Source organism: Diachasma alloeum, unplaced genomic scaffold (assembly GCF_001412515.2).
Source record: "Diachasma alloeum isolate Michigan unplaced genomic scaffold, Dall2.0 Dall_scaffold_00362, whole genome shotgun sequence".
NCBI lineage: Eukaryota > Metazoa > Arthropoda > Insecta > Hymenoptera > Braconidae > Diachasma > Diachasma alloeum.
Window position 1 is genome coordinate 686,175 of NW_021680501.1, and position 24,219 is coordinate 710,393.

At 40.6% G+C, this 24,219-nt stretch overlaps 2 protein-coding genes across 2 annotated transcripts in view; one reads left to right on the forward strand and one right to left on the reverse strand.

Moving 5' to 3' along the window:
- The window catches only part of LOC107041327 (centrosome-associated protein 350), a 12,438-nt gene extending 2,181 nt beyond the window's left edge, over positions 1-10,257 (forward strand). Inside the window, exons 2-5 of the mRNA XM_015261828.2 lie at positions 970-3,845; positions 4,861-5,021; positions 5,093-5,259; positions 5,819-10,257. Of these exons, the coding sequence (XP_015117314.1) occupies positions 970-3,845; positions 4,861-5,021; positions 5,093-5,259; positions 5,819-9,307 (6,693 nt within the window). The 3' untranslated portion in view covers positions 9,308-10,257. The remainder of the gene's footprint in view (positions 1-969; positions 3,846-4,860; positions 5,022-5,092; positions 5,260-5,818) is intronic.
- Positions 10,258-16,287: 6,030 nt separating this feature from the next.
- LOC107041312 (ecdysone-induced protein 78C) overlaps positions 16,288-24,219 on the reverse strand; it is a 45,290-nt gene continuing 37,358 nt past the window's right edge. Inside the window, exons 4-8 of the mRNA XM_015261803.1 lie at positions 20,081-20,222; positions 18,938-19,341; positions 18,172-18,471; positions 17,128-17,515; positions 16,288-16,854 (exon numbers count right to left, since the gene is read on the reverse strand). Of these exons, the coding sequence (XP_015117289.1) occupies positions 17,132-17,515; positions 18,172-18,471; positions 18,938-19,341; positions 20,081-20,222 (1,230 nt within the window). The 3' untranslated portion in view covers positions 16,288-16,854; positions 17,128-17,131. The remainder of the gene's footprint in view (positions 16,855-17,127; positions 17,516-18,171; positions 18,472-18,937; positions 19,342-20,080; positions 20,223-24,219) is intronic.

A 24,219-nucleotide genomic window follows, 5' to 3' on the forward strand; every position in this document is an offset into this window, starting at 1 on the left:
CTCTCCTAGACCTCCTCATTTCGAAGATATTCACAAAATTATTTCATAAATTTTTGGGATTTTTTTGTGAATTCAATTTTTTTATTTTTGTCAATTGTTAATATCAGTCATTTTTCTATAAAGAAATTTCCATGAACCCAGAGTTCACTTTTGGTTTGGTTCGTCAGGGCTGGGGGGGATTTTTTTATTATTTTAATAGGTGTAGGGGAGGGTGGGGTAAAATGAACAACTTTAGACTTTTTTTTAATTGTTCATAATTCAGAAACAAATTTATCAATTAAGCTCCGTTTGGGCTCGTCGCAAAGAATCGTTCTTTGTATTAAAAAAAAAATTATTGAATTTTATCAACATTTCAACCCCTCATTAAGATTGTAAAAAAAGTCAAAAGTGTCCGTTTTACCCCAACCTCCCCTGCATCCTCTCCTAGACCTCCTCATTTAAAAGATATTCACAAAATTATTTAATAAATTTTTGGGATTTTTTTGTGAGTTAAATTTTTTTATTTTTGTCAATTGTTAACGTCAATCCTTTTTCTATAATCAACATTTCAACCCCTCATTAAGATTTTAAAAAAAGTCAAAAGTGTCCGTTTTACCCCAACCTCCCCTACATCCTCTCCTAGACCTCCTCATTTCGAAGATATTCACAAAATTATTTAATAAATTTTTGGGATTTTTTTGTGAGTTCAATTTTTTTATTTTTGTCAATTGTTAACGTCAATCCTTTTTCTATAATAAAAAAAAGTCTAAAGTGGCCGTTTTACCCTACCCCCCCCCCCCCTAAAATTTCTTTTGAAAAATATTCATCACATTTTACTCCAAGCGATTCCTCAAAGANCGTTTTACCCCCCCCCCCCCCCCTAAAATTTCTTTTGACAAATATTCATCACATTTTACTCCAAACGATTCCTCAAAGACCTCTATAAACCCCTCCCAAGCACCTAAAAGTGTTCTAAAAATTAAATTCCAGACCCTCCACCACCATCACCACCAAAAGGAGCCCCAGGCCGCCCAGGTGCAAGCCTACCCCTTCACCTTCATCTCGGCAGTGAAACGAAAGCTCTCCCTATCAGCCCAGAATGCCTCCCAGCACCTAAAAATCCCCCTGGACCCAGTGATCCTGCCCCCGGAGATGGACTTCGTGAAGCCGCTGAAGGTCCCAGACCTGAAGATCCTCCCAAAGAGCCTGGACTACTCCCCGCACCGTCAGAAATTCCCTCACCCCCAGAAAGACCCCCCGAAGCCCGAAAAGTCCCCAAAGGTCTCCCTGGCGCACCGCAAACTCGACTTCTCCGGCTCTGACTCCTTCACAAACGACGATTTCGAGTCGTTGAAGGCCCCGGACATCTCCTTCCCCTCGAACCTCTCGAAGAAATCCTACCCCCGGGACTCCTCACGAGAGAAAGAAAACAGATCGAAAAAAACTCGAAAAGAGGACTCAAGTTTCTCGAAGGGTGAGGACTCTGACGCCTCGCGACGCAGAAACCTGCGGCACATTTCACGAAAGGATCTCGAGGAAATTGTGCAAAAGTCAAAGACCGAGAGGTTCTCACTGGCCCCAGAGCTCCTGAACCCCAGGAAGTCCCAGAAAAAGGCGCCCTCATCGAAGAAGGACTCCAGATACCCAGGAAAGTCCAGGGAGAGGTCCTCCGAGGGCAGAGCAAGAGCTCCAGAGTCTATTCCAAAGGCCAGGGAGTCGTCTCGAGGGTCAGGGAGTGAGAGCTCCCTGCAGAAGCACCCTGAGGACTCGAAGCACCGAGTGTCCTCGAAGGAAGTGAAGAAACTCCTGGAGAAACCCAAGAGGTCGTCCCCAAAGAGCTCCAGACACAGCGAATTATCTGAGGAACTTGATGCTGAGAAAGTCAAGAGGAGAAAGGAGGGGGAGAGATCCCTGACGGATTCAGGTGGTGAAGTCTTCCTGGACCCCAGGAGGATCTCCTTCAGGGACGACAGCTACCAGCAGGAGGAGTTCGTCAACCTGGTGACGCCTGAGTTGAACCTGAATCACAAGCACAGGCCCAGAAGGGAGGGAAGGCCTCAAGCGAAGGAGGACGAGGAGGGTAATTCACCGTTGGAGGGAAATCCTGGGGATCGAGATGTCCTGGTGCACCCCACAGCCCTCCACATGCAGTTCCAGGCGGAGCTCCATCTCTTTGATTCTTACAATGAGTCCCTGAGGCAGGTGATGGACGTGGAGAATAGTCTGTACAGTGTCAAGCAGGAGAAGGAGCGAGAGGCCAGGAGGTGCTTGCTGGGGGGTGAGCAGCTGAAGGAGGCTGACGAGGTTTCGTCCCACGTCGAAGTCCCCGAGGAGCGCCCCCAGGACTTGGAGGAGCCGAAGAAACCAGCCCGAGAGGTGCAGACACAAACGGTCAACGACATTGCCACCCAGACCGAGACAGACCCCTCCAAGACCTACCCAGGGATCACGTACAACCGAGGCTCCCTCTGCGACCTGAACATCGACTCCCTGAACGACCTGGAGAAGCTGGAGGTGTCCCTCCCCAGCCAGATCCGTGCCATGTCCGAGATAAGTCTCCACGAGACGACGTCCTCCATAAAAACAGAGACAGGAACGGAAATCAGTATTTCAACTCGAGACGTCACGTGCTCCTTCAACAAGTACCTGGACCACGAGATGGCCCAGCTCATAAAGGACGAGAAGCTGATGTACGACAAGATCGAAATGCTGTTCAAGTACAGGGAGAAAACGTTGAACGACAGGACCAGGAAGATTGTTAAACTCGAGGAGCAGAAGAGGGCCCTGAGGGACACTGGCCAGGACAGCAGGATCAGTTCAGTGAAGAAGAAGCAGAGGGCATTGCTGCTGAAGCTTCAGCAGGAGAAAGAGGAGATGAATCGTCTGAAGGAGCTGCACAAGCTGGCGAGCCAGGAGAGGAAGTTGATGCTGCAGAAGCAGAGGAATATGTTCAATCCCCAGATGTCGACGAAGACCTTCCTCACGAAATTGAAGAGGTCTGCTGACTGCCAGTCCCCTAGGAGGCTCTCGGGCCCGATGAAGGGGTATGACATCAGGTCGAACAGTTCAGTGAGTTCTCTGGTGGATTCTGATAAGTCTCAGCTGGAGAGGTCTCGCCAGAGTCTGGAGAAGAGCGATCACGTCCCTTCGAAGCTGATTCAAGACTCCAGTTATTCGTCGCAGGTGGAGTCTCCTAAGAAGTACGAGGTGAAGACCAGGAAGTTCGAGGAGAAGATGCCTAGGGGGGACTTACTGAGGATGAAGGCACAGCAGCTGGAGATCGATGAAGGTTTGGGGAGGAATGCTGGGACTCCTGGGGATGGGGAGGATAAAACGGAGTCTGATACTCTCGTGGAGGATTTGTCGAAGAAAAATCCTGACGGGGAGAAGAGTTGTAGGAGGGGAAAGGTTGAGGACAAAGCTAGGAAGGTTCTGGGCTCTCCTGAGGGGAAGGGCTTCAAGAAGAAAGGGGCGAAGACTGTGAAGAAGTCTGGATTTGACAATGACGCTGGAAAGTACATGAAGAAGGCGAGGGAGGACAGCTCCACTGAGGGGGATGGGAAGGTCGATCTCGATGACAGTCAGACTTCTCTTCAGGCTTTGCTGAAGCATTCCAAGGCGGTTAAGGAGAAGAACCACAGGCTAATGAGGGATATCGCTGATGAGGATGCCCAGGCAATGAGCGTCGTCAAGGAGGGGGAGGGGCATGAGGAGGTGCAGGGCTTGGGGAATATTTCTACGAGGTCGCATGTTAGCACATTCACGATTTCGAGGCACAGTTCGGGCGACAGTGAGAAGAGCTATTCGAGGTCAGTGGTGATTAGGTCGCAGGATCATCGGTTCAAGGGGCCCAAGAAACTGGCGCAGTGAGTATTTTTGAACATTAAATTTATTGTGATAATACTTGTTTTGGTCGAAATGTGAAATCAGTCAACTTGAGGAAATGTGAAAAAAAATCGTCGGAGGTGGGGTTTGAACCCACGACCCTCAGGTTTCCAGTCTGAGTCTTTACACACATGGCTAATCACTCGGCATTGAAATTTATAACGATAACACTTATTTTGTCCGAATGTGGCAGAAATCAATTTGAGGAAATGCGAAAAAAATTTGTCGGAGGTGGGGTTTGAACCCACGACCCTCAGGTTTCCAGTCTGAGTCTTTACACACATGGCTAATCACTCGCCATTCAAATTTATACCGATAACACTCATTTTGTCAGAATGTGGCAGAAATCAATTTGAGGAAATGCGAAAAAAAAATTTGTCGGAGGTGGGGTTTGAACCCACGACTTTTAGGTTTCCAGTCTGAGTCTTTACACACATGACTATCCACTCGGTATTAAATTTTGTTGATTTTTTTTTTGCTGAAAAATTTTGGTGAATTTAATTCGATAATCGGATGTCTCAGACACATCCACAGTCACTACTTCCGATGGCTTGAATTGGTCCGCGGCCTGAGTATTAAAAACAAAATTCAATCGACTCGTTACAATTTACCCCTAAAGGAGGTATGGATGGAGGGAGGGAAAATAGACTGGTACCCACTGGAAAATTTCCCGAGTGTCTAATAATAAACACCCGAAAATACAGTACCCTGCAAACGACGTTGCGGAATAGTAAAAATAGAGCTCTCGATTTAGATCGGTTTTCCCTCCCCTTTTTGCAAATCACCGGCTGATCCAGTGGATGTTAGCCAATGCAGTGTGAAAAACCATTCTTATTTTCCGCCAGAAAATCAAATACCAGACGTCTTAATCCCCCTATTCCCCACCACAAACGCAAATTCCCAGGATTCGAGGCACTATTTGCCCTCATCACAGTAATTATCTCTCCATTCTGATGGCAATTCGATTCATTAATCGATTGAATCGATCTATTTGAGGATTTTAAATGCACGAGAGGCTGCCCTGGCCACCAGAAGAAACTGCGTGGAGGACTGGATCGCTTGGCACGCGAGGCTCAAAGCCGAGGAGAGCAGAGTTGCACGGATGGAAGAGGCTGCTTACAAGCTCGTCAGTGCAACGACAAATGCCCTCTGCAATGGTAAATTCATCTCAAAGTAATATTAATGCACAGTGATCTGTTGGAATCTGTCATTGTTTTATTTTTTTCAGATACGACGATTTCCTCGGACACGAGTGACGTCGAAGGACGAGTGGAACTATTGGCTGAGAAATTGACTGAGAGACGAGCTGAGATGGCTAAGCTGAGGAAAGAGGCCAGGAGGCAGGCGAAACAGAGATTAAAAGCTCTGGAGGCTAATCTTTTGAATCAAATTAAGGTTTGTTTCATTAAAAATCTTCATCTATGGTTTCAATTCATTCTTTGGAGATTTAAATTGATTGGGACGTAAATTTTAGATTTTTATTCATTTATTTAGTAATTAATTGAGGATTTTTAAAATATTTTTTCATTTTTTTAATCGATTTTTCATCTGATATTTTAATTTACAATTCATCAATTTGAAAATTAAATTGATTTCCTCAATCAATTCACTATTTTTATATATAAATTCAAATTAATTAATATAAATCAACTCAACAATTCGTTATAAATGTCTTCAATCTTTTCTATTTCCTCAATTTTTGAATTTTTTTATCAACTTAAAAAAACAGGAATTAAACTCAATCTTCCAATATTTTAGTCTTCAATTTATCAATTTGAAAATTAAATCGATCGCTAATCAATTCAACACCTTTTCCTCAATCATCGCCTGAACTCATTAATTTAATTCACTTCTTCATTCTTCTCTAAATCATCAAATGAATGAATTGAAGTTAATTTCAATATTCCCTCAGCCTTTCATTAATAAATAAATAAAATTCTCCCTTGTCCACCAGAAATACGACACAACAATCCACGAGATGCGTAAGAAGCTAGAGTCAAAACGCCTCCCCCCAAAGGAGAACGGCAAGCTAGCAATCGAGGCTAGGAACCTCTTGGACTTCAAGGTACCTGAGATCCCCATAAAGCGAATCCAGGAGATCTACCGCAACAGTGACTTGCTCCACTCTCGATCAGAGTCCGACCTGATAACAGGCACTCGTTCCCAGTCGGACTCCCCCCAGGAGCTGGTGAAGCCCCTGAGCAGAAGCATCGAGTCAGTCCTCGAGGACGCCAGGAGCCACTCGAGAAGATCAACCCCAAGAGGGTCCCAGCTAAATTCCTCCGAGGAAAGAATCAGTGAGATTTTCGAGGCTGACAGCCCCCCAAAGTCCCACACCTCATCCTCAAACTCGAAAAAATCATCAGAAGAAATTAAAACAGCCAGTGAGGCCTCGATATTCTCCCACAAGATGGACCTCCTCCAGCTGAATAATAAAACCGACCTGGACGAGGACATCAGCGCCCTGGAGAACGACCTGAGGACCCTCTCGGAGATGATGTCGATGTTCACGAGAAAATCAGTGGAGAAAAAATCATTCCAGACCCCAGGATCAGGGAAAAACACATCCAGAGACATCAGCGAGGATCTGACGAGATCCGAGAACATTGATACAGAGCTGGAGAGCATTCCGGAAGCCAAGAGCCCATCGAAAGCATCTCCCGAGGTGTTGAAAACCTCCGAAGTGTCTCCAAAGACATCTCCAAGGACATCATCAACGATTCCCGAGAAAGAATCAATAAAATCCCCAGGAAAAAGTGACGTTGATGAAGGGACTGTCAACGATGTTGACTCAGTGATCTCAGAGCACCTGAAAACCACTGGAAATATTCTAGAAATCAGTGGAGCAGCCCTGGAGAGGAGCATGGAGACCCTCCACAAGGAGAACGAGGCCTTGTCCTCAGATTTCACGTCACTAGAAGGCGATATCAAGTCCATTTCCGAGATGATCTCCAAGATGAGTGAGAGTAAAAGTTTTTTGGGGCTTCCTGAGGGGCCAGTTGATGCTCCAGGAGTGGAAATCCCTGGAGATGACGTTGAGGAGGCAGTTTTCCAGGTGAAAAATTCAGAAACAAACGTTCTGGAGGCTTCAGTTCCAGTTGAGTCGTCGGGGAGATCGTCAGGATCATCTCCTGGGGAACAGGCTGATCGTGATGATGGGAATGAGAGCTCATTAGTGTCTGAAAAATCGGTGGAGGTGAGAAATTCCTCTGAGAGGGATGGCCTCAGTCTGGATAAGAGCGACTGGACTGTTTCCGATTCTTTCGAGGTGCCCAAGGTCTCTTTATTGGAGGATGATGGGGGTCAGTCGGAGGAGGAGGATGAGGATGATGATGGTGTTGATGATGATGCTGATGCTGATGATGATGATGATGATGATGAAGTTCCAGAGACGACATTCGTCGATGAAAGAGTATCATATCAAGAACCTGAAGAATCGATCTTCCTTCCTGGATGTGAATCCACGAAAATTCATGGAAGAGACGATAATGATCATCCAGGGGTGCACACTGACGAGCTCGACGACATCCTGGACATCATCGAGAGGGACAGGCAGGCCTCAGAGAGACCCCAGGATCACTACCAACTGCCTGATGATTTAAATCTCGAAATTAGAGAGACTGCAGCTCCCCCAGGGGATTTATCTCTGAATTTAACAGCAGACGTTGAGCCTGTCCTTCAGAAGTTGACTGAGATCCTCATAAATGTTGAGAAGAACATTGCGAGAAGAACGGAAGGAAAAGCAACTCCTGAAGACGACGAGACAACGAAATCGAGTGAAAATATTGATTTTAATTATGAGAATCTCAGGGAGACTGATATTGATGAGAAAATCGAGATTAATGAGCATCTGGATGAGGCCTTGAACGAGCTGAACCTCGAGGAGGAACTTTGTGTACCCCCAGGACCTCGAGAAGCCCCGGAAGCCCTTGAAAAACCCCCAGAGGCTGATAATCCTCCCTCGAAATCTGAGATAAATGCAAGAAAAATCGAAAAAACTCCCGAAGTGACGGAAAATCCTGAGTACGAGGACATCTCCGAGGAGAGTCTGGAGGTCTCGGAGATCCTGGACAGATCGGACTCGCAGAAGTCCTCCCAGAGGTCCTCAAAGTCCTCAAAAATCCCGGAGAAGTACCAAATAATGGAGAAAACAGACGACGTTTTGAGGATTCTCGACGAGATCTCCAGGAAGTCAGCGAAGGATAGAGAGCCTCCACCAGGGGCTCACCCCCACGAGGTGGAGATAAATGTGGAGGTCTTCGGGGATATCTCCCCTGCATGCCTGCCAGGAGTCGTGATCGAAGAGGTCGAGGGCCAAAAGTCCCTGGAGAGCAGTGAAAAATCAGTGGAAAAATCAGTTGGGCCTGTGATCGAGGAGCCCGAGGACTCCAGGAAGATCGAGGAAGAGGAGGAGTCCAGCGAGGCTGGGGACACCCCCAGGGAGGTGTCAGAGATCGACCTGGACTCCCCAAGAGACCAGAACGAGTCGAGACTGGACATCGAAGCCCTTGACGATGATTTATTATGCCAGAATGAAGGGGAGAAGGATCCTGAGGTCGAGTACCCAGGGAGTGGCATCTCCACCTCTGAAAAGGACATCGAGCTGATGATTGACAAGCTGAGGGCTTCCTTGGAGCAGCCTGGCCTGGCTGTTGCCGAACTGGAGGCCAGGGTCTTGAGGATCGAGCAGCTGCAGATTGAACTGGAGCTGGAGAAGATTAAGAAGCTGGAGGCGGTGGAGGAGGTGTCATTGTACATGAGGGAGATTCCTAATAAACCTCCACCTCCTTACACTCCCCCAGGGGTGGTGAGGCTGGCATCTCCGCAGATATCACCGACACTTCCACCTGCGGTGATCCCCACGAATGTCGAGGAACTGACGGCGTTCACGGAGAAGGCGACAGCTCTGATTTATCATTCCAAGTTTAATGAGGACGAGATTATGTCCCTGGAGGCGCCCTTGGACATCCTGGAGTCCAGTAAAGACAGTAATGAGACGTCGAGGAGGGATAGGAAGATTTATAACACGTTTTTGTTTGATCTCTGCAAAGAGACTGTTGCTGAGATCTATCAGTCGGAGTACGAGAAGCCTGGCCCGAGCTGGACCAAGCCCTGTGTCAAGACGAAACCAGCCATGAAGATACCAAAAAATCTTGAGGAGCTCACTGAGTATGTTAATAAGGAGGTCGCCACTCTGTTTGGGTTCAAGACGAAGTTGCAGAGGGAGAATATGGTGATGAGGTGGAGCAGGAAGAGGAGGGACAGGGTGGACGAACTACTCGCGAGGGAGGCGCAGGCTGAGGAGGACGAGTGGACCAAGTTTCATCATGACGAGCTGGATGTTAAGAATGAACTCACTATTGCTATATTGGATACTCTCGTTTTGGAGACTACGAGCATTGTTAAAGCTGCTTTTATCAAGAAGCAGAAGATTTTTGTATAGGGGACGGGGGTTCCTTGGGCTCACTACGTCTGATGGATTTCGGTTTTAATTGTCCTTGTCACGAATGTCACTGACAACAGCTCTGGTTTGTAATTCAACGTCAGTGAGGACGAGATAATAATACTGGAGTCCAGTGGAGTCAAGTCAGTCAAGACGAAACCAGCCATGAAGATACCAAAAAACCTTGAGGAATTTACGGAGTATGGTAATGGGGAGTTTGACACTCTGTGCGGGTTCAAGACGAAATTGCAGAGGGACAGGGTGACGAGGACGAGTGGATCAAGTTTCATCATGACGAGCTGGACGTTAAGAATGAACTCACTATTGCTATATTGGATACTCTCGTTTTGGAGACTACGAGCATTGTTAAAGCTGCTTTCATCAAGAAGCAGAAGATTTTTGTGTAGGGGACGAGGGTTCTCCCCAGTCCGAAGTAGATTTAAAGAGTTTTAACGAAAAACAAATGGTAAGTCTAGACTTTGAGAGTCACGCTCAACTATCTTTAAACGAACTGAAAACAATTATTGAATTATCAATTGTAAGACTGAAATATCGGGGCCATTGACAGGTTTTTCACCATCTTATCAATTCTACAGCCTTCAACATCGAAATAATGTACAGATTTTAGTCGTTAGCTTCTGGTTTTCCTTTTTTTGTACCTGGACTTTTCGCTTCTTGCCAAGAAGATGTGTGTTTTTTTGTGGGGAACTTGAGTTCTACTTGAATAGGTTGTGATGTACATATTATTACAGGTTTCAATGCGATTTTTATGGGGGGACTTGGGGTTGTTGATTTATTCAGTGTTTTTTGTCGATTATGACGAATGAAAAATCGAGGGAATCACGGTTGAGCTTGAAAGTTACACAGTTAGTTTGAGTATGTAGTGTTAATATTGTATGTACTTAATTACTTTATGATATATTTTATAATAAACTTTGGAGATTGAATCACTGGTTGGCAATTTATTTAATTGTTTGGCGACCTTACAAAACCCCTTTACCTTTATTTGTGTGAGGACACCACGTGGAATTATACGACATAACATCCGAACAAGAACATCCACATCGCAAAAACAATATTAAGATATTTTTGTAGACGTCTTTAAGATCAAGGAGAATCGTCTTAACCCTTAAGACAATTTGACTGTCAGATTTAAACGCCCTTAAGGGTCATTATCTTCAAGAACGTTTGACTTTCAAGTAAAACGAAAGAAAAAATTTTTCGTTAATTTTCCTAATTTTAAACATTTTTTAGGGGTCAAATCTCTACTCATTTTAAGAGCGCTAGATTTTTATCTTGAAGTAAGATGCAAAACGATAATATTCATCTTAAGGCTCGGGTGTACTGTCTTTCGAATGTTATCAGGATTTTTTTTATCTTTCGTAATCCAAAATTGTCAATTGAGTGGTACATCATGCAGAAATTCCCAAAAATTATGATAGAATGATAAAAAAAATAGAAAAAATTCTGAACTTTTTCAAAGAGCGTTTTCAATTGAGATTCAGAATGAGTTGAAAAAAGTGGAAATTACAAATATCTGATTCGCTGTGGCAAATTATTTATTGGCTGTCATTTTCCATTGTGGATAACAAAACACTAACTCCTCGTGGGAAGTGACAGCTAGGTATCTCAATTTTCAAAACAGTGGTATGTAGTCATCTGCCATTTTTATGTGATAAAAGTGTGATTAAAAAATTCTCAAAAATATTACAACTGTTTTCAAAGACCCTTTTCCGTAATAAATGTCTCTGTGCCATGTGGGAAAAGATTTACGAAATCATTCTCCCCCCTGCATGATATTGGGTGACAGGCCGCCATTTGTCACCGTAAATCAGATACATTTTTTAATTTCTTGTTCTTCAACTTATTCTGAATATAAATTAAAAATGCTCTTTGAAAAAATTAAGAATTTTTTCTACTTTTTTTTGATTATTCATTCATAATTTTTCAAAACTTCTGCATGATGCAGAACTCAATTGACAATTTCAGATGACGAAAGATGAAAAAAAAAATCGAAATAACGTTCGAAAAATAGTACACCCGGGCCTTAAATCATATTTTAAAATTATCGTAAAATAATTGTTCCAGTGTAATGGAAAATCAAAAAACCACTGGGTTTTTTATTTCTTCACCTGGGAATGAAAAAAAAAATCGTCAATACTAGAGAAAAAAATCATTTATTTCAATTCATCAAGTCTTCCAATCCCATATTTATTTCGGCAATGCCATCGTTTCATATGAAAAAAACATGTGTCAAGAATGGACGATACAATTATCTTCGTATTTTCTCACAATGCTCTAATGAAGAAAACAGGGCGTAATAAAGTAAAATAATCGGACGAATAAGAACAGTGTAAAGGAAAAAATGAGCGTACTGGTAATATTAGATATAAATACATTAAAACTTAATGAATTAGAAAAAAAAGATGTAGATCGCAAGCATATCTCTTCAATCTCTAAAACCACACAACAATGAAAAATAGTTTCGACTTAGTTATCTTGATAAAACAAGTCGATGAAAACGTGGGAATATATTATCTCTATGATATACTTAAATAACTATTTCAAATCGCCACAAAGGTTTTTCCTGTTCCATTCGATATCTAAATTGCATCAGCATTGTTTTTGTATTTTACCCAATGAAAAAAAAACGTCATGAGTTCAACTAATACGGTAATAATTCATTGTACCTATCGGCTAAATTCTAACATCAGTGTTTTAATTCAACACCTCTTAATCGATGAAGAGATGTGTAATCGATAAAAAGGATAAAGCGAAAAATTTATTTATCTATTATCTCCAGAGGCATGGTATCATCCCCCGTTCACTTAAAGTTTTTTACGTCCGAGCGATAAGGATAATTTATCTAAAATTGCCATCGCATCTCCCCATCTAAACCTATTTTTAACATTAATTCATAATTGGCACCAAGTCGTTTTACGATTAAGATTTCCTCAAATGATAGGTTTTCATTTCTTCTTTGCGTTATACATGTTAAATGGGCGTTACATATGAGCAGAAGTGAGCGACAGATTACCAAGTTATCCTTTATTTTTGTTCAAGAAAATACCTACGATTCCCCCCCGCAATCGTCTTGTTTCACCCTAGTCTGGTCACCTGACGGGAAAATGCGACTTTAGTCATCTTCGCGGGAGAGTGCCGCCGGCTTATTGAGGCTCCAGCGTTGCCGAATCCACTCTACACTTCCCGGGCGCGTTTAGCGAGTTCCCAGCAACGTCGCGCAACAGGCAATGTCATTTAAGGGGAAACGGAACCCCTGCGTTTATATGAATCTTTAGAATTGTGTTTTCTCCTGCAATTATGATTTTTTATCCATTAAACTACTTCATTGACTCAACAATGTGATAATCGAGTCGATAAGTCAATTTCATAGATAGAAATTAATAATTGTAGGAGAAAAACAATTCTAAGATTTGATGTAGACAAAGGGGTTCCGTCTCCCCTTAACACGGGAAAAAATTGTTCACCTGTTGGAAATAATTTTTTTTCTCTCAGAATTAAGGATACAATACTGCAAAAAAAAATACTAGAATTTTCCAGATACTTCGATTGACGAATTCAATTTTTCTGAAATTTTTCCGGTCAACCAGTCGATGGCAAGGTGAATAAAACGACGTGTTGCGGCAATTCCCTCGCATGGTGACCAGTCTAGGGTTACGCAAGTCTTTGTGGAGTTGATTTATAAATTATAGAACACTTTTGTGCAGTATTTTTACAAATCACTTTGAATAATCAGGGGGGAGTGGGGCAAAATGGAGGGTCAGAAGAAGTCCTCGAGGGTCATTTGACCCACAACTAAAAACAAAACAAGTTTTTTCATTCGTCCTAGTTCTTAATTTTCACCGGGTCAAAGGGGGTTGAGCCTTAAGACTATTTCACCCTCAAGTAAAAACACCCCTGAAGGTCATTTAACCCTCATGACAATTTGACCTTCAACTTTAAAAGTCCTCAAGGGTCAGTTAACCCTCAACTGAAAACAAAAAAAAGTTTTCTCAAGTTTTTCGTTTTTCGAGGGTCAAGCGGGGTTCATTTTTCATTTTTCTAGTTTTAAATTTAGTTGAGGGTCAAAAAGGGTCATTTGACCCTCTTTTCCTTATGCTCCATTTTTCCTCAATCTCCCCCGAAAATTCTGTGATTCCGTCGATGTTTCGATTGATTACAATCTAAGAGGAGAGAATCTTCACATCAATTGCATTCACCCTACCCTCTACATATTTTTTCAATTTTTTTAATGCAACACGATCGAAATTCATCGATCAAACGAATATCAACTGTTATTGATACTCAACATCGTTAACTATTGTCAACTGATGTGGATTCCACTGACAATTTCAAGTTGCATTGTCCCTAGAAAATTCCAAATCGTGTTCTCTCCCCCCAAAAAAAATTCGAGACACATATCACAAGACGAAAAACAACTCTCCATCCCTAAACAATAATCGTGAATCCCCCCCAAGCCCTTTAAAATCGAATTTTCAACATGTAACAGGACTCACAATAGTTTCCACGTAATGGATGATTGTCGCATAACCACATCTCGCCAAAAAGCCAACACTCCCCTCGACTAAACCAAAAAATCAACTAATCAGGAAGAGAATGATCCTGAATCCACGACAAATAAAAAATGAAAAAAAAAAATAGATGACAGGCAAAAGCTCAAATATCACTCGATAAACCGAATGCACGTGTCATAAAATTAATTACGTATCCCATAAAAATCTTCCACACACCCTCACTCGTAACATTAATAATAAATATATAGAAAAAAAATGCTTTGAGTACTCAGTAATAAAAAAAATTGAAGAAAAACATTTTTTATGTATAACGTAATTAAATGAAAACATTTGTACTTCAGCAGTATAGAGCAGTCATAGTATATCATTTAGTACATAATTATCATTATATATACATTTTAACACTTCCTGCTATTCAGCCCTCGCACCAGTGTCTTGAATTGTCTTTGTCGCGTAAAACTAAAGAACAGCATGAATATCGGCGATTGAAGAGGTCTCGGGGGTGAAAAAAAAATTACTGAAATGGGGAGAAAAGTTTGGGACATGAATTCTCTTCCGACAGGGGACGAACAAATCTGGGGGGTAGCTTGAGAAATTTGTTCATTTTCAAGGAATTGGATGGAACGAGTTGAAGGTGATCTGAAGAGGATAAATAATTATTAGAACTGTTCAAAAATACAAGGTGGTTGACAGGTGGGCGCCGCCATCTTGGTTGGATACCCCCTCTCTGCCGGAAGGGGTTTCAAAGATGGCGGCGCCTCCACCTCGCCTTTTTAAATATTTATTAAAATTATTTATCCTCTGCAAATCAGGCTCAACTTACTTCATTCGATTTCTATAAAATGAACAAATTTTTTAAGCCATCTTTCAGATTTTTGCAAGTTCCTTTGAGTGAGAATTCATGACGTTTTCCCTCGCATTTCAGCATTTTTTTTCTACTCCCAAATCCTCTTAATTTCGGAAATAAAAAACATTTTGTGCGCATTTTGAGATAGCAATGAGATAGCACCGTTTTCCATTATTCGAATAGAAAATTAATTGCAATCCAAGATTTTTGACGAATTTTTGTTGATTCTAATCACGTGATTTTAAATAATATCGAAGAATTAAAGGAATAATATTCACATGTCGATTCTCCATTCTCTCGCCTCAATTATGTATTAACCTTAATATTAACGAAGTATTTGGCCGTTTCAATGTGATTCTCTCTCTCTCTTTCTCTCTCTCTCTCAAGTTTCCGAATGGATAAAAAGAATAAATGATCGGTTAAGACTAGAAAATTTTGAAGGGAGCCTATCCCAATGGTTCATCATTGTTCCTTCGCTTCGATCGATATATTTTGTTCTCTATATATTAGTTATATTCAAGTTTTTATCATTTTTTTTCAATATATTAGTAATGTATGATATGTTAATTCACAACTTGATGTGAGCGCTTAAAGTTGAAAATTTCCTTAATATCATGAATGTACATATATTTTTCTTTCTTTTATATTTAGAGTGCCTTTATCGCTTAATTAAGTACATCTTAGTTTTTTCGTCGTGAGAGTCAAGTGGGCGATGTTTCTCCTCCAGTTTCAACTCTATTCTGGGGGCTCGGGAGTGAAAAAAATGATATTTCAGCCAAAACGGGATGGAAAAACCTGAAAGATGGCTTTAAAAAATTGTTCATTTTGTAGAAACAAGATGACGTGAGGCAATGGTGACCTGAAGAAGATAAATAATTACAGGAACAGTTTGAAAACGCGAGGTGGAGGCGCCGCCATCTTGGAAGCCCCTTGTGGCAGAGGGAGGGGGTGTCCAAGCAAGATGGCGCCCGCGGCTGTCCACCACCTCGTATTTTCAAACATTTCTTATAATTATTTAGCCTCTTCAAATCACCTCCAACTCGTTGCATTCCATTCTCGGGGAATGAACAAATTTTTCAAGCAATCCTTCAGATTTTTTTCGTCCTCTTTTGGAAGAGAATTCATGGCCCAAATTCTTCCCCCCATCTCAGTCATTTTTTTTACCCTCGAGGCCTCGCAAATCATCTTCGTTCAGAGGGATTTCTTTTCTGAGGACTATTTAACGAAAATCAGAGAGAAATAAAAGTTTTTAAATTACAAATCTTCCACTTGACTCCAGACATCGCAATATTAATTATTCCGAAGAAAAAATTGAAGATTTCCTCGATAAATTCCCCCAAATTATTTGGAATAAACATTTCTAAAATAATGATATGATGATTGTGCAAATTCTGAGCAAATTAATCTTATCATAATTCCAACAATTGTCATTTTCTTTTCAATATAATTCTCTCATGAGCATGTTCAGCTACAATTTAGATTGGAAAAACACAATAACTCACTTAAGATATGCAATTCCACACTCGTTCATATTAAAACAATTTTACCCCACTATAATTTCTTCTCCCTCCCCTCCCCCCCCCATGAAATTGGCTAGAGATAAATTCATTTCAATTCATTTTACTAGTCTAGATTCAAGTAATAAAAATAGATTGCAGAGATACTTAGCGCATGCACCTAAGGAGTCACGCCCACGAAGAGATTTTTTAATTCCTCAAATAGGTCTCGACGATTTAACTTTTTTTTTTAATGGTTTCAAATATTCTCTAGATTACCTCGCGCTGCTCCTCCAGACGCCGGTGGCTACTTATTTTTTATCGAGTATATAGGTACTGAACTCCTCAATCTCCTTGATAGATTCATTGAATATTTCCTCTCGACGATCGCTCTCCAATTTTTTTCGCTGTATGGAGATGGTTATCTCGAGTATTGGGATGAGTATTTGTTCCATGTCTCATGCGAATGCTCTCTGGTTTGTTTTTTTTCTGATATCACTTTGTGCGGGCAAGAACTTTTTTTATTATTTAGGGGTTGAACGGATCGTGTTCCAAGTCCGATATGTGTTATACAAATTTCGCTTGCTGTTTGCGCTGTCCTCGCTGAGGATTTGTCGTGGTTTGGGCAGGCGATTCACGTTTCAGGCCTTGTAAAATTCTTCCAAGTATCTGAATGGAGAACATGGAAATTATTTGACTGAACGATTTGAAGAAAATGGGAAAATAATCAGGAAGTGAAGAGAATAAATTTTTTTGATTAAATTCGTGACATTAATATAAGTATTTGTTTCCATTTTCATTTGTTAATTCTGACTAGATTTTTCATTTTATTCATTCTGCGTTTTTCTTCTGTAGTCTCAAAATAAAAGGCAATGAGTAAAATTTATGACTTTCGGGGAAAAAAAATAATCAAAGAAATGTCAAGAGCACAGTCTGACTCACCGGTTCATTGCAAATCCTCCTCGCACTTGGGAATGTCGAAAATTTCAGCGAAGAGAGGTGGTAATTTGAGCTTTGTCCAATTTCTCCTGAACCAGTCGAGTAAATTAGCGTGTCTCGAGCCGAGGGCACGTAGTTCGGGTATCCTCTGGGCAATTCCAATGACCCCAGGGCAACCAACGGCAGATATATCGGACGAGTGATTTCTCCCACCCTGGATCCTCAGGGCCTCGAGGAGACGATCCTGGAGCCTCTGCACAGCTTTAACATCGTTCAGTCCGGGTCTCTCACTGAGGAGAACAGCCCCGGAGAAGAGACCCAGCTCTGCGTCTGACAGCTGGTGGGCATTCAGGGCTGATGTGAATTGCATCAGGGCAGCAACGAAATCCGGCTGTTCAATTTCATGAGAAAAATTTATCATCAAATAAATGAATTTTTTTTTTTTTTTCAAATATTCAATTAATTTTTGGACCCTCAGGAGGGTACGTTCAGCTACAGGTAAAGATGTCCTTCNTTTTTTTTTTTTTTTTTTTTTTTTTTTTTTTTTTTAGCTTCCGGACCCTTATGAGAGTTCATTCAGCTGCAGAAAAAGAATTCCTTCATATACATATGTCCGTAACGATTAAATATACGTATGTAACTAATGCCTGGGCATTAGTGCTATGAGTGCAGCAGAAGTTAAATAATTCAATTGAAGAGAAATTTTTTTTTTTTAATATTCAAGTAATTTTTGGACCCTCGGGCGGGTACGTTCAGCTACAGGTAAAGATGTCCTTCATACACATCAACAAGTGACAAATTTAATGTTNTTTTTTTTTTTTTTTTTTTTTTTTTTTTTTTTTTTCATAGCTTCCGGACCCTTATGAGAGTTCATTCAGCTGCAGAAAAAGAATTCCTTCATATACATATGTCCATAACGATTAAATATACGTATGTAACTAATGCCTGGGCATTAGTGCTATGAATGCAGCAGAAGTTAAATAATTCAATTGAAGAGCGGAGATACGAGAGAAGAAAATAATACTTGATGAAGAAATACTGATTTACCTCATACATGAGTTCAATCTGCTGTTTAGTGATGTAAGTGCCATCCTCGAAGGTCATTGAACTGTCATTAGTCATCTTGGATATGTGACATAGCCAGACCTCGAAGAAGCCAACTTTAATGAGTATAAGTTGGTCGTCTTGGGTCAATTCACAGAAACCAGGTACTCTCTTGGCGAATTCAACGACTCTCTGAACAGAGGGAGTGACGCGAGTGGCAAATTGTTGCCACAGCCAAATCCTCTGGGACTCAACAGCTTCGGCCGTTGATGAAGCCGCCTCAGGATCTTCGGGGCTTGCAGGCTGCAAATCAATTTGTCAATTGTTTCCTTCTGTTTTAGTTTTCGTTGAATATCTTGAGATCTAATGGGAGTGGCGAAATTTTGGTCAAGAACTTTTTTCTAGAGAATTTCAAGAGCTTCAAAAAAGCTTCTCGGTAAAATTCTCCTATCTCGCTTAGAATTTGAGATATTCAAGGAAAACTGGCGCTTGAAAGAATGTAATTACTCTGAAGAACTCGAAAACTTGATTTCAGTTTTTGATGAATATCTCGGCATCCAGTGGAAATAGCAAAATTTACATAATGAACTTTTTTGCAGCCCTTAAAATCCTCTACAAAAAAGTTGCTGAGAAGAATTTCGCCATCTTCCATAGATTCCAAGATATTCAGCAAAAACCCAGAAAATGAAAATCATCGTCTTTATGATCTCGTCATTGTCATTGAAAAAAATGATGAACCCATTGTTGAAAATTGATGATTAGAACTCACAGGCATGATCATTGGCTTTTTGATGAGTCCCCTCGTCGACTCATCAGTGAAGCCACAGTGTGCATGATGTGCCTGTGACACCTGAAGAATGACATCGTAAACCGCCAATTGCTTGCTATCACCATCGGACTGATCCGCCTCGACAACTGTCGCCGATGGTACCCGGGGTATCACACTCTGCGGCTGATTACTATTAGTACTGCCGTTATTCGTTACATTATTGTTGCTAGCTGTCGTATTATTATTGTTATTTATATTGTTATTGTTGTTGTTGTTGACTGCCGATGATATTTGTTGATTTCCACCCGTAACTGTTGTTGTTGTCGTTGTTGGCGATGTCGTGGCCACTGAGTCCTCGGGGCCGCGCTCTCGTGAACGCTTTGGCACACGCCCGTACCGCACAGCTGATCATAAAGTTATTCGTGTCATATCGGAAACCAATTGCGAATTAGAAATTAATCAATTCAAGCTTTTTTTTTCCAATTCGTAAACTTTTGTTTTTACCCTTTTGGGAATATCTAGAGATTGACTGGATTGAGGAGAAAATGTCATAAGACCTTTTTCTTAGGTAATGAAATTTCTGACAAAAAATATTTTCTGACATTTTCTCCTAAAACCACTCGTTAACGAGATAACTCGTCATGTAACAGAATGGAGACGAATGTGTTCACTTCGAATCGCATTTTTCCTTTTCACAAATTGTCATTTATCTTGATAACGAGTGATTTGACGAGAAAATGTCACAAGATTTTTTTTGTAGTGAACAAAATTTTCAATAAATAATGTATTATGACATTTTGTCCTGAAGCGACTTGTTATCGAGTTAATTGGACATTTAGCGAGAGGGAAAAAAATGACCCATCCCACGGACCCCAGTCGGATGGAAATCAAGACTCCCCTCAACTTTGACGTACAATTATGCAGGCAAGTTTCCCTCCGGTTTACTCAACCCCTTTCCAACGAAAAGCTAGAGGTAGCTCAAAAGCCCCCAAAGCACGGAGACGCTTCCGGCGTTCATGCATAAGTATACTTGCAACTCTGCATGTTACAGCGAGCACATGTGCTCGCATCAATCCCAGGATTTCTCAACAATCAGGAGCAAAAAGATTTTTCATAATTCAGCGGTATGATTGTAATACTTACAGTCACGTGACATGCCAACGGCTAGGCACTTTCTGAATCTGCAGTATTGACAACGATTTCGGTTCATTCTTATCACGAGACACTTGCCGTCCCGCAAACACCTGTACTCTATCTGCTTTTGAATGCTTCGTCGAAAAAAACCCTGGAATTTGAAAAGAAAAATATATTTTTCTTCAAGTAATTTGCAAGAATGTGAACACGCAGAGAAATATTCGGTAAAAATTACACGGAGAAAAATTTCTAGTAAAATTTACCCTACCGTATAGCAATCGTGTTGTATACTGGCTCTGAAGGAATTTTTACCCTGACATTGTAGTGAAAGTGCTATGAGTCTAGTAAAAATTGATAAATTTCAAATTTTTCAATCATCATTTGAACATTCATGACAGTGAAAATCCATGAGGATGATAAAATCAATGGTAAATGTGGTAACTCCCAACAGCTTCGGAAAAAAACTGATCCAAGTAACTAAATTCAAGGCTTCATAATTTTCCAACAGTCTTCAATCAATCCTAACCAGAGATAGCCACATTTGTAATATTTTAATGTAATATTTGAAATTATGTCACTGAAAAATTTGAAAATGCCGCGTGTTTTTTTTTGCGAATAACTTCGTGTCACATATTGACCAATCAGAATTAAGGATTAGCGGTCAGGCAGTTTCGAGATATTTCGATATAAAACAACTTCACGTTTCTTTCCTCTTTAGTAAATAGGACAAGATCTATGCGCGCGCTCTCGCGCGCGCTGATCTATTCATTTGTTGAAATGAAGAAATGGAATTCATTAAATTTCATTTTCTCATGAATACCTTATAAATATTGATAATGAATCAAAGAGAATTCGACTAATGATTGAAGTGAATAGCGAAGTAGAGTAAAACAATCTATAAAGAATTTTTAATTTTCAATTAATTATCTTCAATTTTTTAAAATAATCGGTCTCCATAAAAGAACAGGATTTATTAATTTCACCGATAATATATATACATGTGAAATATATATATTATATATATGACCTGAAAAAAAAATTTACCGCTGAAGAATTTCAAAATGCCGCGTGTTTTTTTTTGCGAATAACTTCGTGTCACATATTGACCAATCAGAATTAAGGATTAGCGGTCAGGCAGTTTCGAGATATTTCGATATAAAACAACTTCACGTTTCTTACCTCTTTAGTAAATAGGAAACAGTGGAATAGTGGAATTCTATTGGCTGAAATTTGGATGAGAAGAATTCTCAATAGAAAATGCAACTTTCTTGTTGAAATTTCTGCCATCACGTAATATTCAATTTTTATCACGCTGTGACGAAAAGTGAACTTTTCGGCACGCTCCGCGTGCCTAAAAGTCCAATTTCCGCCACATTGTGATGAAAAATATTGTTCGTAACTCATGAAAAAATGTTTTTTAGCTCGTGGGATTATATCACTCGCCTTCGGCTCGTGATATAAACCTCCCACTCGCCAAAAAACACTTTTTTGCACTCGTTACGAAATATACTATTTCCACCTTCCATTATTAAAACCCCTCCCCTCATCCACAAAAATCCAACAATCGCAGTGTTTCCCACAAAAATAATGCACATCTTCGGAGTGAGAATTTCATTCACCACCGAGTAGATGCAATTATTTATTTATGATATCCTGTCGGATGACTCGACGCATCTAGCCGGGGATCACCCTCCTCACAGGGGCGATGAAAACACGGACTGGGGGAGTGGAAAACGGGGTAGAATGGTAATGCATATTTCAAGTTCCCAGCACTCGTCAACAGTCAGGTATGCTACGCGTTGGGGAGGAGCGGAAAGAGGGTTCTAGTGATATTGGAAAATGTTTTATCACGCCCCCAGGAGAGACAGAGAACGAGAGAGGGATGAAAACAGAGACAAGTGCATCAGTGCGTGAAAGCCTCCGCTCAGGTATTTATATTCCTCTGAGTATTATTATACATTTTATTGAATTTTTCGGGAATAACATGGGGGGGAATTCGTGTTGCAGACAATCTAGTCGATGTAAAGTAATTGGAATATTTTTGTAATGCAGGGGTTTTGATAATTTTCATGTATTTTGAACTGTGTATTGGAAGATTAAAGGAACCCCTGATGAGGGTCTCCCTGGAGAGGGAAACGTTGGGTCGTCGATAAAAAATCCTTTTATCAACTTTTTATTGAACCTGTCAAATTGCTGGAGACCGCCTAGGCCAATTCTTCCAACACCATTATTAAAAAAATATTTTTTCATCACGCTGTGCGAAAAAGTAACTTTTTAGGCACGCTTTGCGTGCCTAAAACGTCCCTTTTCCACACATTGTGATGAAAAATATCGTTCGATACTCGTGGGAAAAGTGTTTTCTGGCTCGTGGCAGGTACATAGCCCGAGCCGAAGACGAGTGATATAATCCCACGAACCAAAAAACACTTTTCCGCACTCGTAACGAGATATACAATTGTTTGATGATTTTATTTTTGAAAAACAAAAATTCTGATATTTTCATGGATTCGGGAGGATTAGATTATCATGGGCGATTGTGGAGGATGAATTGAAAGTTTTATAATGTTTTATAATGTTTCGTCTTCTTTTATGATTGTTTTTTTGGGCTTTGGGAGTGACAATGTCGAGAGGGGGTGATGCAGGATTAATTCGCGATTCACTTCCTGGTTTTTGTTGAGATAAACAGCATTTTAGCCAGGATAGTACTGGCGCGCAAGTCCACGGAATATCGATGCACCTGGCGTTTACTCCTGGGCTATTTAGCCACCCGCAGCATCAGCCCGTACGCTCCATAACAATTCTCCAAAAAAAGTGAGTTTTAGTCGTGGATATTGAGGGAAAATGAACGCTTGGGTGTTGTTTATTGTAGAGGGAGAAAATTGAATTTTAGAGCGGGATGAATGATTTATGGAGAGATTCTTATTCATTTCTAGGTTCTGTTTTTTATTTTTTGGTAAAAGGCATCTGAGGTACTTCAAGTTATGCAAGTGCCATTTGAATAATATAAATATTTATAAATAAATGTAACGATCGGAATTTATAAGGATGATAAAATCAATGGTAAATGTGGTAACTCCCGATAGCTCAAATGGTTGAAGAGCTGATTTGTAATCTGAAGGTTGCGGGTTCAAATCCCACTGGTGCACTAGCATTTTTTTTCTGACGTCTATGTACTGCATTGATGGTATAGAATTGATGACAATAATTTTTTATTCCGCCCGTTAGTTGAAGATTTTGATTGTTATAAATTATCAGGGTGATCTCACAGATGATGGGATGAACCGTCTAGTTGTCTGATGGATTTCAAGTCATTCAATTGTCATTTGAACATTGGTGACTGTCGGTGTTCATAAGAATGATAAAATCAATGGTAAATGTGGTAACTCCCGATAGCTCAAATGGTTGAAGAGCAGATTTTTTTTCTTTTTTTTCCTCTTTCAAAGCCTTTTTCTCTTTTTTTTTCAAGCGCACACAAAATAAAATACAAAGGAAACTTCAAAATGAAGTAGAGGTTCAAAATCCTCAAAAATAGAATAACAAATAATTCAAAACAAAACCCTAGAATAAGTTAAACGCGAGCGTCACAGAGTGAACAATGTCTATAAACCCAAATAAAATAGACTAATTTTTTTATATACCAGTTTTTTTACGTAAATAGTTGTAAATATTGTGAATAACACTTGCAAAAATGAATAAAAAACTTGGTTAAAAAAAAAAGTTGAGCAGATTTGTAATCTGAAGGTTGCGGGTTCAAATCCCATTGGTGCACTAGCATTTTTTTCTGAGGTCTATGTATTGCACTGATGACATTGAATAGATAGATTGAGTGTCTATTGAGTTTATAATAGTAGCTAAAGCTTATAACAGGATCAATCGTCCAGTTCTCGGCACTTGATGTTAGCGCGAATCTTCATCTCTGACTAAATTCTACATTACACAAGATCAATTAATACCACTGCAGCGCCATCATTCCTCCTTCACCATCAAATTCCCATTCACCTCACGATAAAGTCGCATGTGCATCCCCGAGAGTAAATCCCAGGTGTTTTCTCGAAGCTAGAATTACCTTTTCTCCCCATCCAAAGGATAAAATTCTTTTTACGTCTCTTGTTATTTCTTCTCCCTCCCTCTCCGCCCCCCCCCCCCCC